This window comes from Aristolochia californica, unplaced genomic scaffold (assembly GCF_029961685.1).
Source record: "Aristolochia californica isolate CCGP_79_NKW_82.1479 unplaced genomic scaffold, dmAriCali1.0.hap1 SCAF_13, whole genome shotgun sequence".
NCBI lineage: Eukaryota > Viridiplantae > Streptophyta > Magnoliopsida > Piperales > Aristolochiaceae > Aristolochia > Aristolochia californica.
This window is the reverse complement of record NW_027181804.1, coordinates 5,268,758-5,280,335: the sequence shown is the minus strand read 5'-3', so window position 1 is coordinate 5,280,335 and position 11,578 is coordinate 5,268,758. Positions and strand designations below refer to the sequence as shown.

The 11,578-nt window shown below is 38.6% G+C and overlaps 1 protein-coding gene across 1 annotated transcript; it reads left to right on the top strand.

Moving 5' to 3' along the window:
- Window positions 1-2,906: 2,906 nt before the first annotated feature.
- Window positions 2,907-3,629, top strand: LOC137947585 (transcriptional regulator SUPERMAN-like). The gene has a single exon (XM_068793394.1). It carries the CDS (start codon window positions 2,907-2,909, stop codon window positions 3,591-3,593), a length of 687 nt encoding a protein of 228 aa, XP_068649495.1. The 3' UTR covers window positions 3,594-3,629.
- Window positions 3,630-11,578: the final 7,949 nt, after the last annotated feature.

Genomic DNA, 11,578 nt, shown 5'->3' with positions numbered 1-11,578 from the left:
CACCTATATAAGTAATATAGTAAGGGGGAGGAGGGTCATTGAGCTCTTCTCTAAATCCTAATCTTCACTCCAACCCATGCCTCCCACAAGTACTATTGTCTTCATCTTCTCTTCTTTCTCCCTCTTCTTTCTTCCTTCTTCTTCTCCCTTCTTCTTCTTTTCAAATCTAGTTCCTATGGATTAAACCCTAGAATTTAAAAAATAATTAAATTTTAATTTTAGGTTTTACAATTTTTAGAGTTTGTAATTAAATAGTTGAAGGAAAAATATGAAACAAGGAAAAAGACATCAATGGATGAAGATTTTTTTTTTTTTTTTTTGCATTAACAGACTTGACATAAAATTTGATAGTAACTTCATTCTAGGGATCCAAGAAAACAACCCTCCCTTCACATTTTGGTTTAGGAACAAAATTAGCCTACCCCGGCTTACAGAGATGACTCCCCACATCAAAAGGGAGTTGGGAGTCTTCTCCCTTTCTTATCTGTCTATATATGCTAGAGAAGAAACAAAAAAGGTTGGTCTCCTCTTTGCAATAGAATTGTCAAGTTTTTCTCCAATCAATTATTTAAAAAATTAAATGATATCATTTGACATCATTCTAAATCAATTAGTGGTAAAGTCCAATTGAACTAGGTTTAATTGAATTTAGTCACCTCCTCCTATAGGTGGCTGGATGTGTTTTCATAACATTGATAAATTTTATGATGAGTACAATTCTTCAAGTATTTAATCAATGGGTGCAAAAAAATGTTTCCATTAATATTTGAATTAAAATTTTATTTTATATAGATAAATCATAAACCATCTCTCTAATTTCCTAAATTTACAAAAAAAATCTTCTTTTTAATTTTTAATTATTACAGGGTCTACTTTAATTAACATAATTTTTTAATTTATTCTCAACATACCAAGTGCACATGCAGAACCAGATCATGACAAGTACCTGAAGATCACCAGTGAAACCCATTGAAGCTGTTTAAGTAGGCTTAGATAAACAAATCAATAAGACAGTTATATACTTGCTTACAGACTTAATCACCAAGTTAAGCAAGTAAACATCTTCTTCACGTCGGTTTCCCATGAGTTAAAATGAACTTATAAGGGATTATTTAAGTTGACATGATTTGATTAAACTAAGTGGACATAGACTTACCTTGATAAACCCAATAAAATATCCAATAAATTATTGCCTTGAAAAACCTTGAAGAATTTAAATGGACTTTTCCTCAACTTGTCTTGATCAAGGCTTTATCTAGCTATTAAGCCTTCCTTTTAATTGTTGAAGATTAGGGTTTGTCATCAATCATCACTTGCCAAGAAAAATACCCCATGGCCTTCAACTATCCTAAAGGCTTGCTCGTTTTCAACGTCTCAATCGCTGGACCTATCGACTTTCTCTCTCCCTACGTAACTGATTAATCTACGTACCCGCATGGCTGAATCAAAGCATATATCAATTGTCAACCTCCACCCCCTTAGAATGTCCTCCCCATTCGGCACAATCGATAAACAGGTCGGGATACGACAGGCGCAAGCCTCCATTTTCTCTTACTGAAAGCTCCAGCGAGACAGAAGCAAATCGAGACATTGAGTGGAGGGATTGTTAAATCAATCGGGTTTAACTAGTTCAAGTCATCGGAACTGCTCGGTGGTGAGATAATAGATGTATCTGAGTATTCTTCTTTTCTCAGCCCTAGGATTTCGTTAGAATACCAGTTGACAGATTCTTTAAAGGTGTCTGTCGAGGGTCGGCGGTGGCAACAGTTGCGGGACGTTGGAAACAATGGCGAAAGTCATCACAAAGTGAGATTGGGCTTCTATTGGTTTCGTCGAACGCCGATCGAAGCAAGGAAGCGTCGGAGACTTTTTCTTCTGTTTATGCTTTAAATTTGAAGGAAGAGTAGGATGGGAACTGCTGCTACCAACTGAGAATTAAATTAGTTCAATTCTGTTCCTGCATTAAATAGAGGAGGTTTGATCGCTAAGGGAATGTCTCTCGGTGAAGTCAAAAGAGAAAGAAACAGGCGAGGGAATATAAATCAAGTGAAGGGGATGGGAATTGAGTAGCTGGGAATGACAGTCTACATCCGTGAAAGCTTGTGGAAATGACGGGCAAGGACGGAAACCGGATAAATAAATGGAGAAGTTACAGTAAGTGTTTGAAGAAATTCTCAACTGAACGCGACTATACGAGTCACATCTTCCGAAGACAAACGCTTGGGCAAAATGCATTCTTAGACGGCATCCATTGCCCAAAAAACTGTAGCTGTTACTGTACAGTTATGCCTGGATATGAACATAAGACAATGAAAGAAGAAAAAAGGCTAATCATGAGATGGGTAGGATCCCTAGATCGAACAGATTATGCAAATAGTGGTCCACTCTCTGGATTTGATAGCATGGGTGGAGTACCGGGACAAGATGGTTTGCTCGAAGACATGGAGGGCGCAGCCTGTGTGTGTTTAAGTTGCAGGCGCGCATTTGCTTGACGTCGTTGTCTGCAGCATCAGAGGAGAAAATATAGCTCCAGAAGCTGGATCAAAGAGGGGAAAGGCGTGAGAATTGGATATGGGTAATCTGGACTAGTAAATGGGAGGAGCGGCGTTCAAGCCAAGGTAAGTTGTCGTCTTCTTTCCATGGAATCCAGTCCAGTTGCGTGAGTCGTGGTCTGTTTATTATAATACAGGGGAACTCTCATGTACTCAACTAAATTCCAATCATTTACAGAGGATTTTGGTGATACAATCGGTGCTAGGGTTTCTTTGGCATCTTCTGCAACAAAGAAATCTGCCCTTTAGCTGCTATTTAATCGTCTGTGAGGCCAAATTCAAACACCATTCTTCCCTGCTATCGTCTTCCTAGATGCTACTAGTGGTGCAGACGCGGCCGACTCTATCATCTCCATGGCTGCGGAGCTCGGTTTCGTCTCTTTAACCCAGCTGCAGAAACTGGCTCAACAACAAAACGCAAACCCTAGCTCTAATCCGGGGACTTGGATGTGGTCCACGCGGCGGGCGCCCGAGGAGGACGACTCATGGGAGGTCCGAGCCTTTGCGGAAGACACTGGGAGCATCATGGGCACGACATGGCCTCCTAGGTCATACACTTGCACTTTCTGCAGGCGCGAATTCAGATCAGCGCAAGCGCTGGGTGGCCACATGAACGTTCATCGCCGCGACCGCGCTCGTCTTCGGCAGTCTCCCCCCAGCTCTGATGCTTCTTCTTCTTCTGCTGCTTCCTCGTCGGCCCTCCTCTTCCCAGCTCAGGAGCTTGTCGCCAACGGCGGTTTGTGCCTTCTCTACCCTTTTCCCAACCCCACACACGGTTTTCCTCCTCCAGTACCTTCCTTCCATGGTTCCCTGGACTCTTCTCCCTCCACTCTTCTCTCCATTTCGCCTTATCACCCGGCCAACGGGTACATGCCGCCGTGTTCGCCTTCTCCTCCTCTGCAGAATATTGAACACAAAGTGCTAACTAACCAAGGTAATGATGAAGACAATAACTATGGCAGCAGCGACAATGCCCTCCCACGAGAAGCCGTAGTGGAAGAACTGGATTTAGAGCTGCGACTGGGGAACAAAATCAGTTAGGTAGTCTGCTTTTCTCATCTATACAGTGAGTGTGGATTTTTTTAGAGCTTCGACTTAGGAACAAAAGCAGTTGGTCTGGTTTTTTTTTATCTATACGGTGAGTGTGGATTTCTTTGCTTGATTCCTTCTGTACAAGTATATATGAACCAGTTGCAACACACAGACTAGTGGAATGTGATGACCCTGTATCGTTTGATTCTTTCGTCTCTAGCAACCGCGACTCAAGTTGCCATGGCAGCAGGCTAGTTTCCGCCATGAGAGAAGAATTTAAGCTGTTAAGAGAGCTTGTAATATTGGTTAAGAGTGGGATTAGAGGGAGGTGTCTTGAAGAAGAGTACAGATTGCAGTGCAATGTCGTTTTCTCTTACGCATTTCTTAGAGCTAGCGGTCGATCTACTGGTTCTGCATTCCGTGGGGACTATGTCTTTGGGGTTAGGGAAAGATTTGATTCCCTTCGCCTCTCAAACTACCGAAATGCCCTTCATCCTTGTTTCATTATCCGAGGAAGGAAACAAAAACTCAAAGGAAGCAACTGAAATTCTCATCTTTTTTTTTTCTTTCTTTTTTGATCTGTTTCCTTCATTATAAACAACCAGAATTCATCTTCGAGAAACTTTAGAGAGAAACCAACCTGTGCAGAAGATCAGAAAAGGAGAAATACGACGACACTGAGTATCTTCATAGTAAAATCTGATCTGTTTGGTTACACGATGATGCAGGAAATTAAGTGTAGCTTTTACCATGGTGCAGCTTCGGGATTTTTGTTTTTGGTAAAAAGAGCCAACCTTTATGTGCGCACAGTGAGAACACCATGATCCATGTCTTTCCGGGTACGATCTTTTTTGTCTGCTGGAGTTGAACCTGAAGGAATTCCAGCTACAGATTCAGGCTAAAAACCTGAAAATATAACCCAGAAACGACTCCTCTAAGCTGATGTTTTCCGAATCCAGATTGCAGAATTTTGTAACCAGAAGCCATATCAAGAATGTCTTGATTTTGATTATTTCCATGACTACGAAACGAAAAGCTCTGAGCTTCATAAATTTAAACGGCTTAACGCGTCTCTCTGATTGTAAATAGTACGTGCAGTTTGGTGGAAAAAAAAAAAATCAAACTCAACATCTGCAAGTAACCCATCATATCTTTTTTGAATAAACCATCATCAATCTTCAGTCTTTTACATGTTCAGTCTTCATCTCATTGCTCAGGAAACCTGAGTCTCTGTTATATCTCTTCTGGGCAATTTTGAGCCGACTGTCAACATGAAACCAAATGAGACTATCACATAGATGGAGACTTGTGATTTTGTACCATGAGATGTAGCAACAAAGCTGGAGTTCATTTGATTATTTTGGGTAGTCTTCCTGCGAGTGAAAGGAGGTTGAACCCAAGTTGTCACAACCTTGACTCCACCCAAATGTCAATTTTTTTTAAAATCTATTTGGTTTATGGTATTTCTTTATATTTATAAAAAGATGTCATTATCTTCATTTATCATGAAAAAATGACAAAAAAATTAAAAATTCAACATAAATGGATGAAATAATAAATAAATGTAGAACAAGAAGAAATCATATTTTAAGTCATTTGAATAACATTTGATGGTTAAATTAGAAATTGGGTGTACCTAGGCTTATATGGACTTAGGTCCTCTTAGATGCCATATTTCTAAATAAGATGTCTTATATATGGTCTCCATAAGAAATTTATAATATAGCTTTAGTAGATAATTATGTTGTTACACTATAACCAAAGAAAAAAGAAGTAAAAATTTGTATATTGCTCCTTATTTTGATATACTATATTTATTGAACAATGATGGAGTAGGGGTGACAACCTCACTCCATTGAAAAAAAGAGGAGAAAGGCCGCCTTTCTCCGGTTTCTACACAAGAAACTCCTCTCCTAGAGCCAAAAAGGGGAAGGGGACCGACTTCCCTTCGTCGAGTACCCTTTGAATACATAATGAAAGGGGGAGAAGCGACCTTTTTCTGCTCCGGGAGAGACCAACTGTCCCTCCTATGAGAGGCAAAGGTCTTGGGGGACATTATGGCCCCACTATTTTATTGGAAAATCTAAAAAATATTTAGAAATTCGTTCTTCAGATGATGGTTTTTAAGGAAGCCAATAAGACCGCATCTATAAAGTACCATATGTGTATTATCTCTTTGAAATTAAGGGCCTATTTGGAACTCACAAAAAAGAAAAGAAAAGAAAATGGAAAAGAAAACTATTTTATGTTGTCTGGCAGCAGAAAATCATTGAGAGAAAAGAAAATAAGAAAGAAAGACACTTTCTCTCTTAGTTAACAAATTTTCTCTCACAGAATGATGAAATTTAGAAAGAAAATAAAAGAAATAGAAACTTGAGAAAAAAATTTAAAATATTACAAATTTTCTTTTGTTTTCCATTCGTTTTCTGTGTATATTCGAACAAGAGAAACTATATTTTTCATTCATTTTCTCACTAATTTTCCTTGAGCATCCAAACAAGTTTTTCTCGACTTTTTGTGTTCCAAAAAGAGCATAAAAGAATACAAATAGTAGAAAATAGAGGGGGAAGTGGTGTAGTTAAAAGAGAAGAGTGGACAGAGAATAGTGAATCATATTATCCACTTTTAAAGGATCAAGGCGCGAATGTAGAGAGCCCAATGATGTCCACCACACCTGAACTCAGATACCACATCTCACTCCCTCTCTTTTCCCTCTGTCTCTCTCTCTCCCTCTGCATCTCCGCCTCCCCGATGGCGACCACTCCCTCCCTTCTCCCAACCACGTCGGTACGACACCTTTCTGCGAGATCCCATTAACCCTTCCTCGACAATTTTCTCATTGTTTTCTCCCAGATTCGGTACTGTTCAGCCTGGAGTCTCTCCTTCTCTCGGAACTCCTCATCTCAGGTCGCTGTTCCGTGACGGAAACGCCCACGCCCTCTGTGAGGGAGGGGGGACCTCAAGGGACCACCATGGTCCTGTTAACTCGCAGTTTATCCCAACGCCTGATTGACGAACAATGATTTTGTTGGCTCTGCAGTCTTATCTTGTTTGGAAATCAGTTTTGAATTAATGGGTGTCAACGGTGAATTAGATGGGAAGTACGTCTTCGTGCACAGGTTCCGGTGCATGTTGATTGCAGATCGATCTTTGCTGAAGATATTAGCACTGGGTGGAAACGCTTTCACGTACAATTCGATCGTACTGAATTTGTGCTCTTCAGGGATGATAAATCTGCGGTAACTTTCATCTTCAGGGATCGTACAATTCGATCCGAGTGGAGGATTCAACTATAGAAAAGTCATTGGAAGCCTAAAGGAGTTGATCCCGGGCATAGGAGTTGATCCCTAGCAGTAGAAATTCAGCTCTTCAGAATGTCAATGGCAAATCCAAGAGCTACAGGATCTTCAAATTTTTTCAGGTATCAACATGTTTATTTGCAAAAATAGGATTTATTGATTATTATTTCATAATTTTTACATGATTTTTCGCAATGCTTACCTACACAATGTCTTGCGACTCATATAGAAATTCCGGATCTTTGTACAGTCAACATTCTAAAAATGTTTCTCTTTTTGTAAAGAGACATTAGAAATAGCTGTAGAAGAGAAAATTCATTTCCAGTTGAATATTCTGTACTGTTAGATTTCTGTACCTCTTCACAAGCACGAGAACTGCAAAAAAATGGAAAGATCGACAATCACAATTCCAAAGAATGGGAAAGAAGACCAAAATGATGGCGATAATATGAGCAGTTATATAAGAGTTTTTAGCAACCCAAAATCGAAGGAGACAGCAGAAGAACAGGAGAAAGCCATCTCTGTAAGCGAATTTTATGGTGGGCAATCGCTATTACTGGACAAAACCGTGTAAGAAGTGTAGATTTGAAAGGATAGTCGGATCTTTTTCTTTCCGAAGGAGAAAGTGTGTTTTCGTTTTCTTCTTTTACCGGGCTATCCCTGTAATGGCCGTCGTCTTGTTGCAGCTTAAAGACAAAAATGTTGCGTGTATCAGACTGGCCTGGACGTGTCTGATCCTCCGCCCAATCTTCTGGCCTCCTCCTTGCATGGTGACTCGTGCATCGGCAGTATTAATCATTGCGTCTCTCCTTGTTCCTTCATGCAGCTCCTCTTGTTGCTTCAGCTTCTGCTCTTTTCTAGAAATCCTTTTTCACTGGATTCAGCGTTTTCCTCGTCTTTTCCTCACTGTCTTGAATGATAAATCAATATATTGTGTTAATTAAAGTCAAGTTCAAATCCATCTCACATAAGTAAAAATTAAGAAGCCTTATTCCAAGTATAACGATAATAACACTCTCTGTATGTTCTCTAGATAATTGCTTACTTAATATAAAAACTACAGAATCTGAATTCAGATCATTCTTTAGAGGGTTTTTTCTTCCTTTTTCATACAACTAGTTGTCTTGTAGGATAGAACTTTCATCTTATGAAGAAGGTTTTCTTTGTGTTTGGCGTCGTTGATGGTGAAATGAAGTGTCATATGAGATGGGAATTTTGTTTTTGAGATGGTAATGGCTCTAGAGGGGGTCATCACATCTTATATCCATCTTATAAAAAAATATTTGATACAAGAAAATATTGTGACACAAATTAGATTAAATAGTGGTCAATGGTGTATGAAAAATATATTAATATAATATTTAAAAATGGTTTAGGATACGAGATTGTATTCGTCACGCAACCCGATTGCTAATACCACAAAATAATATCACCCTACTGATTCAATAAATAAATCTATTCTCAATTATTCCCCCTTTTTAAAAAAATTAATAGAGATTTTTGAAAAAAACTAATGGTGACAATTTCATAAAAAATGAATGAAAAATTAGGAAAATATGAGAGATTTTTGTTGGAACAAAAATTTTGGGTAAAAAATGAAAAAAATCGTACCAAAAAATAGTAACAACATAAATTTGGAGTGAAGTTGGTCAAGGTCCATCTTAAAATGACTAGCCATCTTAAGAAACTTTTTTTTCAACTGATAAACTCAAGATATTTGTACTTACACCCACATAGGAGTACCTGCTCTGATACCATATGAAGTTGGGTCTAAGGCCTATCCCAAAATGACTAGTCAACTTAAGAAGCCTATTTTCCAACTAATAAGTTCAAGATATTTGTACTCACTAATCCATGTGTGACTATTCCTTAACTCCATACAAAAAGCGGAATGCGGTATGTATGCGTATTCTCTATGAGTTTTCCAACTCAGATCCGGAACTACGTAGGGGATCCTTGAGTTAGACATGCGGTTAAGTGTTGGGGACCCGGTACCATCGTATTAGGTTTGTGCATGGTTCCTATGTCGGATCTGGTTTCCGAAACCAAATGCACAAGCCTGTGTGCCTATTAGGCGAGCTACATTGACTCGTTGTCTTCTACTCGATGCAAAATTAACCAGAGATTTGAAATCTCAATTGAACCATCATTTCTTGATGGATTTTGTCAAAATAAGTGGGAAAATATTTGTATTTGAGTCATCTTTCAAAGTAATACTTTAGTATAAATAAATAAAAAACTATATTGCAACGAAAAAGTGGTTCAAAAACATGGTGTCAATCGGTGAAAAACACAAAATTATAAACCATTTCTCAATGGATTTTGATGAAACAAGAGGCAAAATGCTCGAAGTAAGCCGAACTATGTAATTTATAAATCAATTTGAATTAAATACAACGGAATAATAATACACAAAAATTATGTTAAAACTAACAACGAAACAAAAAATTGCCAAAATCAAACATTCAACTATGATACTATGAGAAATTTCTATGTGAAAATAAAATTGAAGGTGAAAAGAATAAAAAACACAAACCAATTTTATGTGGTTCGCCTAATCCATGAACGAAAAGGGAGAGAAAGATCTTTTATTGAATCAGAATGAAATTTTACGATCAATATTAACCTATCTATAGGCTAAAGAGGGATTATTTAATTCTTTAATTAATTATTTAAAAATTTTAATTTAAAAAATAAAAAATCAGTCAACTTTATATTTATCAGTCAAAAATACCTCCTCAAGAACCCTCTCCACTGCTTCCCTCCATCCGATGCCACTTATCATTATTCTCCTCGCGCGAACCCCTTGCATCTCTACCTGCTTATCTGAAGGGTTCTCTCTTGTTTCATCTCCACCTTTATCTCGTCCTCGTTTACTCCTGGAAGCTCAGCCTTAAAGATGAGAGCTTCTTCTGGAGTTTCACTCCAGTCGACATGATTGATTGCGAAGACAGAAGATACAGTGCTCATGGGCGATAAACTCCTGTTGAATGGGAAGCCATGGTCGAACGGGTTGGTCGTAGATCTGCTGAAATAAATAAAATTTACAATTTTTTAGAGGGTGAGTGGAAGTATAGAGGAACAGCTTCAGTTCTGGTCGTCAAGCTTATTTGAGATTTCTTCCCAAAGTGACACTTCTGGGCTTAGAATTACCCAAAAATTTGTGGATTTCTCATTACCTTGGCCCATCTATGCAAGTTCTAGTATAAGCGTAGAACTACAGTGGATTGAGGGCAGGTTCTTGTCTTCTTGAGAACCCAAAACCTGGTTCATGAAAAGGCTATGCTTCAGTGTTTCGCCCACTTCTTCAGAGATCTATCAAACAATGGGCCGTCAATTCCCAGTGTTTTCTGGGGCTGAAATGGCTCTATCTTCTTCACCAAATCAAGCCGCCTAAATGATTAAACAGAGAATCCAAGGACTGGTTTTGTCTCTTAAAAAGATGAGATAGACTACACGAATCTCGTGATTAAGTGTCACTCTCAATGTTGAAACCATTGGGCTAAAAGGCTCGAACCTTTTAGGAAAGCAACCCCACGGATCTTATACAAGGATTGGCCCGGTCGACACAAACACAAATTCCAACACTCCCCCGCACGGGAAAACCCGTGGACAAATTCACTGGAAAACCCAGGACAAACTCCTGGAAAAACCCAGGACAAATTCACCAGAAATACCTGGGACAAAATTCGGTGGGAGCGGGACTCGAACTCGGGACCAACCTGCTCTGATACCATGTTGAAACCATTGGGCTAAAAGGCTCGAACCTTTTAGGAAAGCAACCCCACGGATCTTATACAAGGATTGGCCCGGTCGACACAAACACAAATTCCAACACTCAATTACCCATTTTATTATAGAAGAATCGGAAGAAGGAAAGTAATTTATAGTGTTTTTCATTGATGAGGAATAAGGTATTTATAGAGATTATAATAGAGACCGTAACGATTATAAAGATTACAATTCTTCAACTGCTTGTCATTGCTGGATACAAGATTTACAGTTTGAGTCGGAGTCTATCTCGAACTTGATCAACCCTTATCCTTATCTAATGTTCTTCCTGATTTTAGCCAAGAAAACTTAATCTGATAACTCTAAATAAAAAACTCAATTAGGTATACCAGGCCGACAATCGAGAGGCTATCTGGTATCACTTGTTGAGGTATTCGAGTCAAAGCAACAACAATGAGTAGATGCCAGAGTAACCAACATTTGCACTGATCAGGAAGCATACTTAGTACTGCTAAAGCACTAAGCATCAGTATTATAATCTCCACACACACCCCTTTAGACTGCATATTCTTTATCCCTGTTCTCTGTATGAAGAACAAAGGCCACACTTCCATTATTGTTTTTACATGTAATCACCATCCAGCTTCGATCAACTCAAGAAACCTTCTTAAACAAAGAGATAAAGCCCAAAGCAAAGCCTGGCAGTGTCTCTTGTGAACTTGATTCAGTCTCCTTCATCTAAGATCTTACTTAAATTATGCAGGTATTTTCATCAATTTTCTTAATTAACCTGTTTATTATTATTATTATTATTATTATTATTATTGTTTTTATCGAGACCCATATATTTGACTTCTCTTCCCATCAATTTCTTAACTGGTCACCCATCTCTCTTTCTCTTTTCTCTTCATGAGACCCAAATATAGGTCATGTGAGAATTTCATTTCCTTTCCAAATTATTTA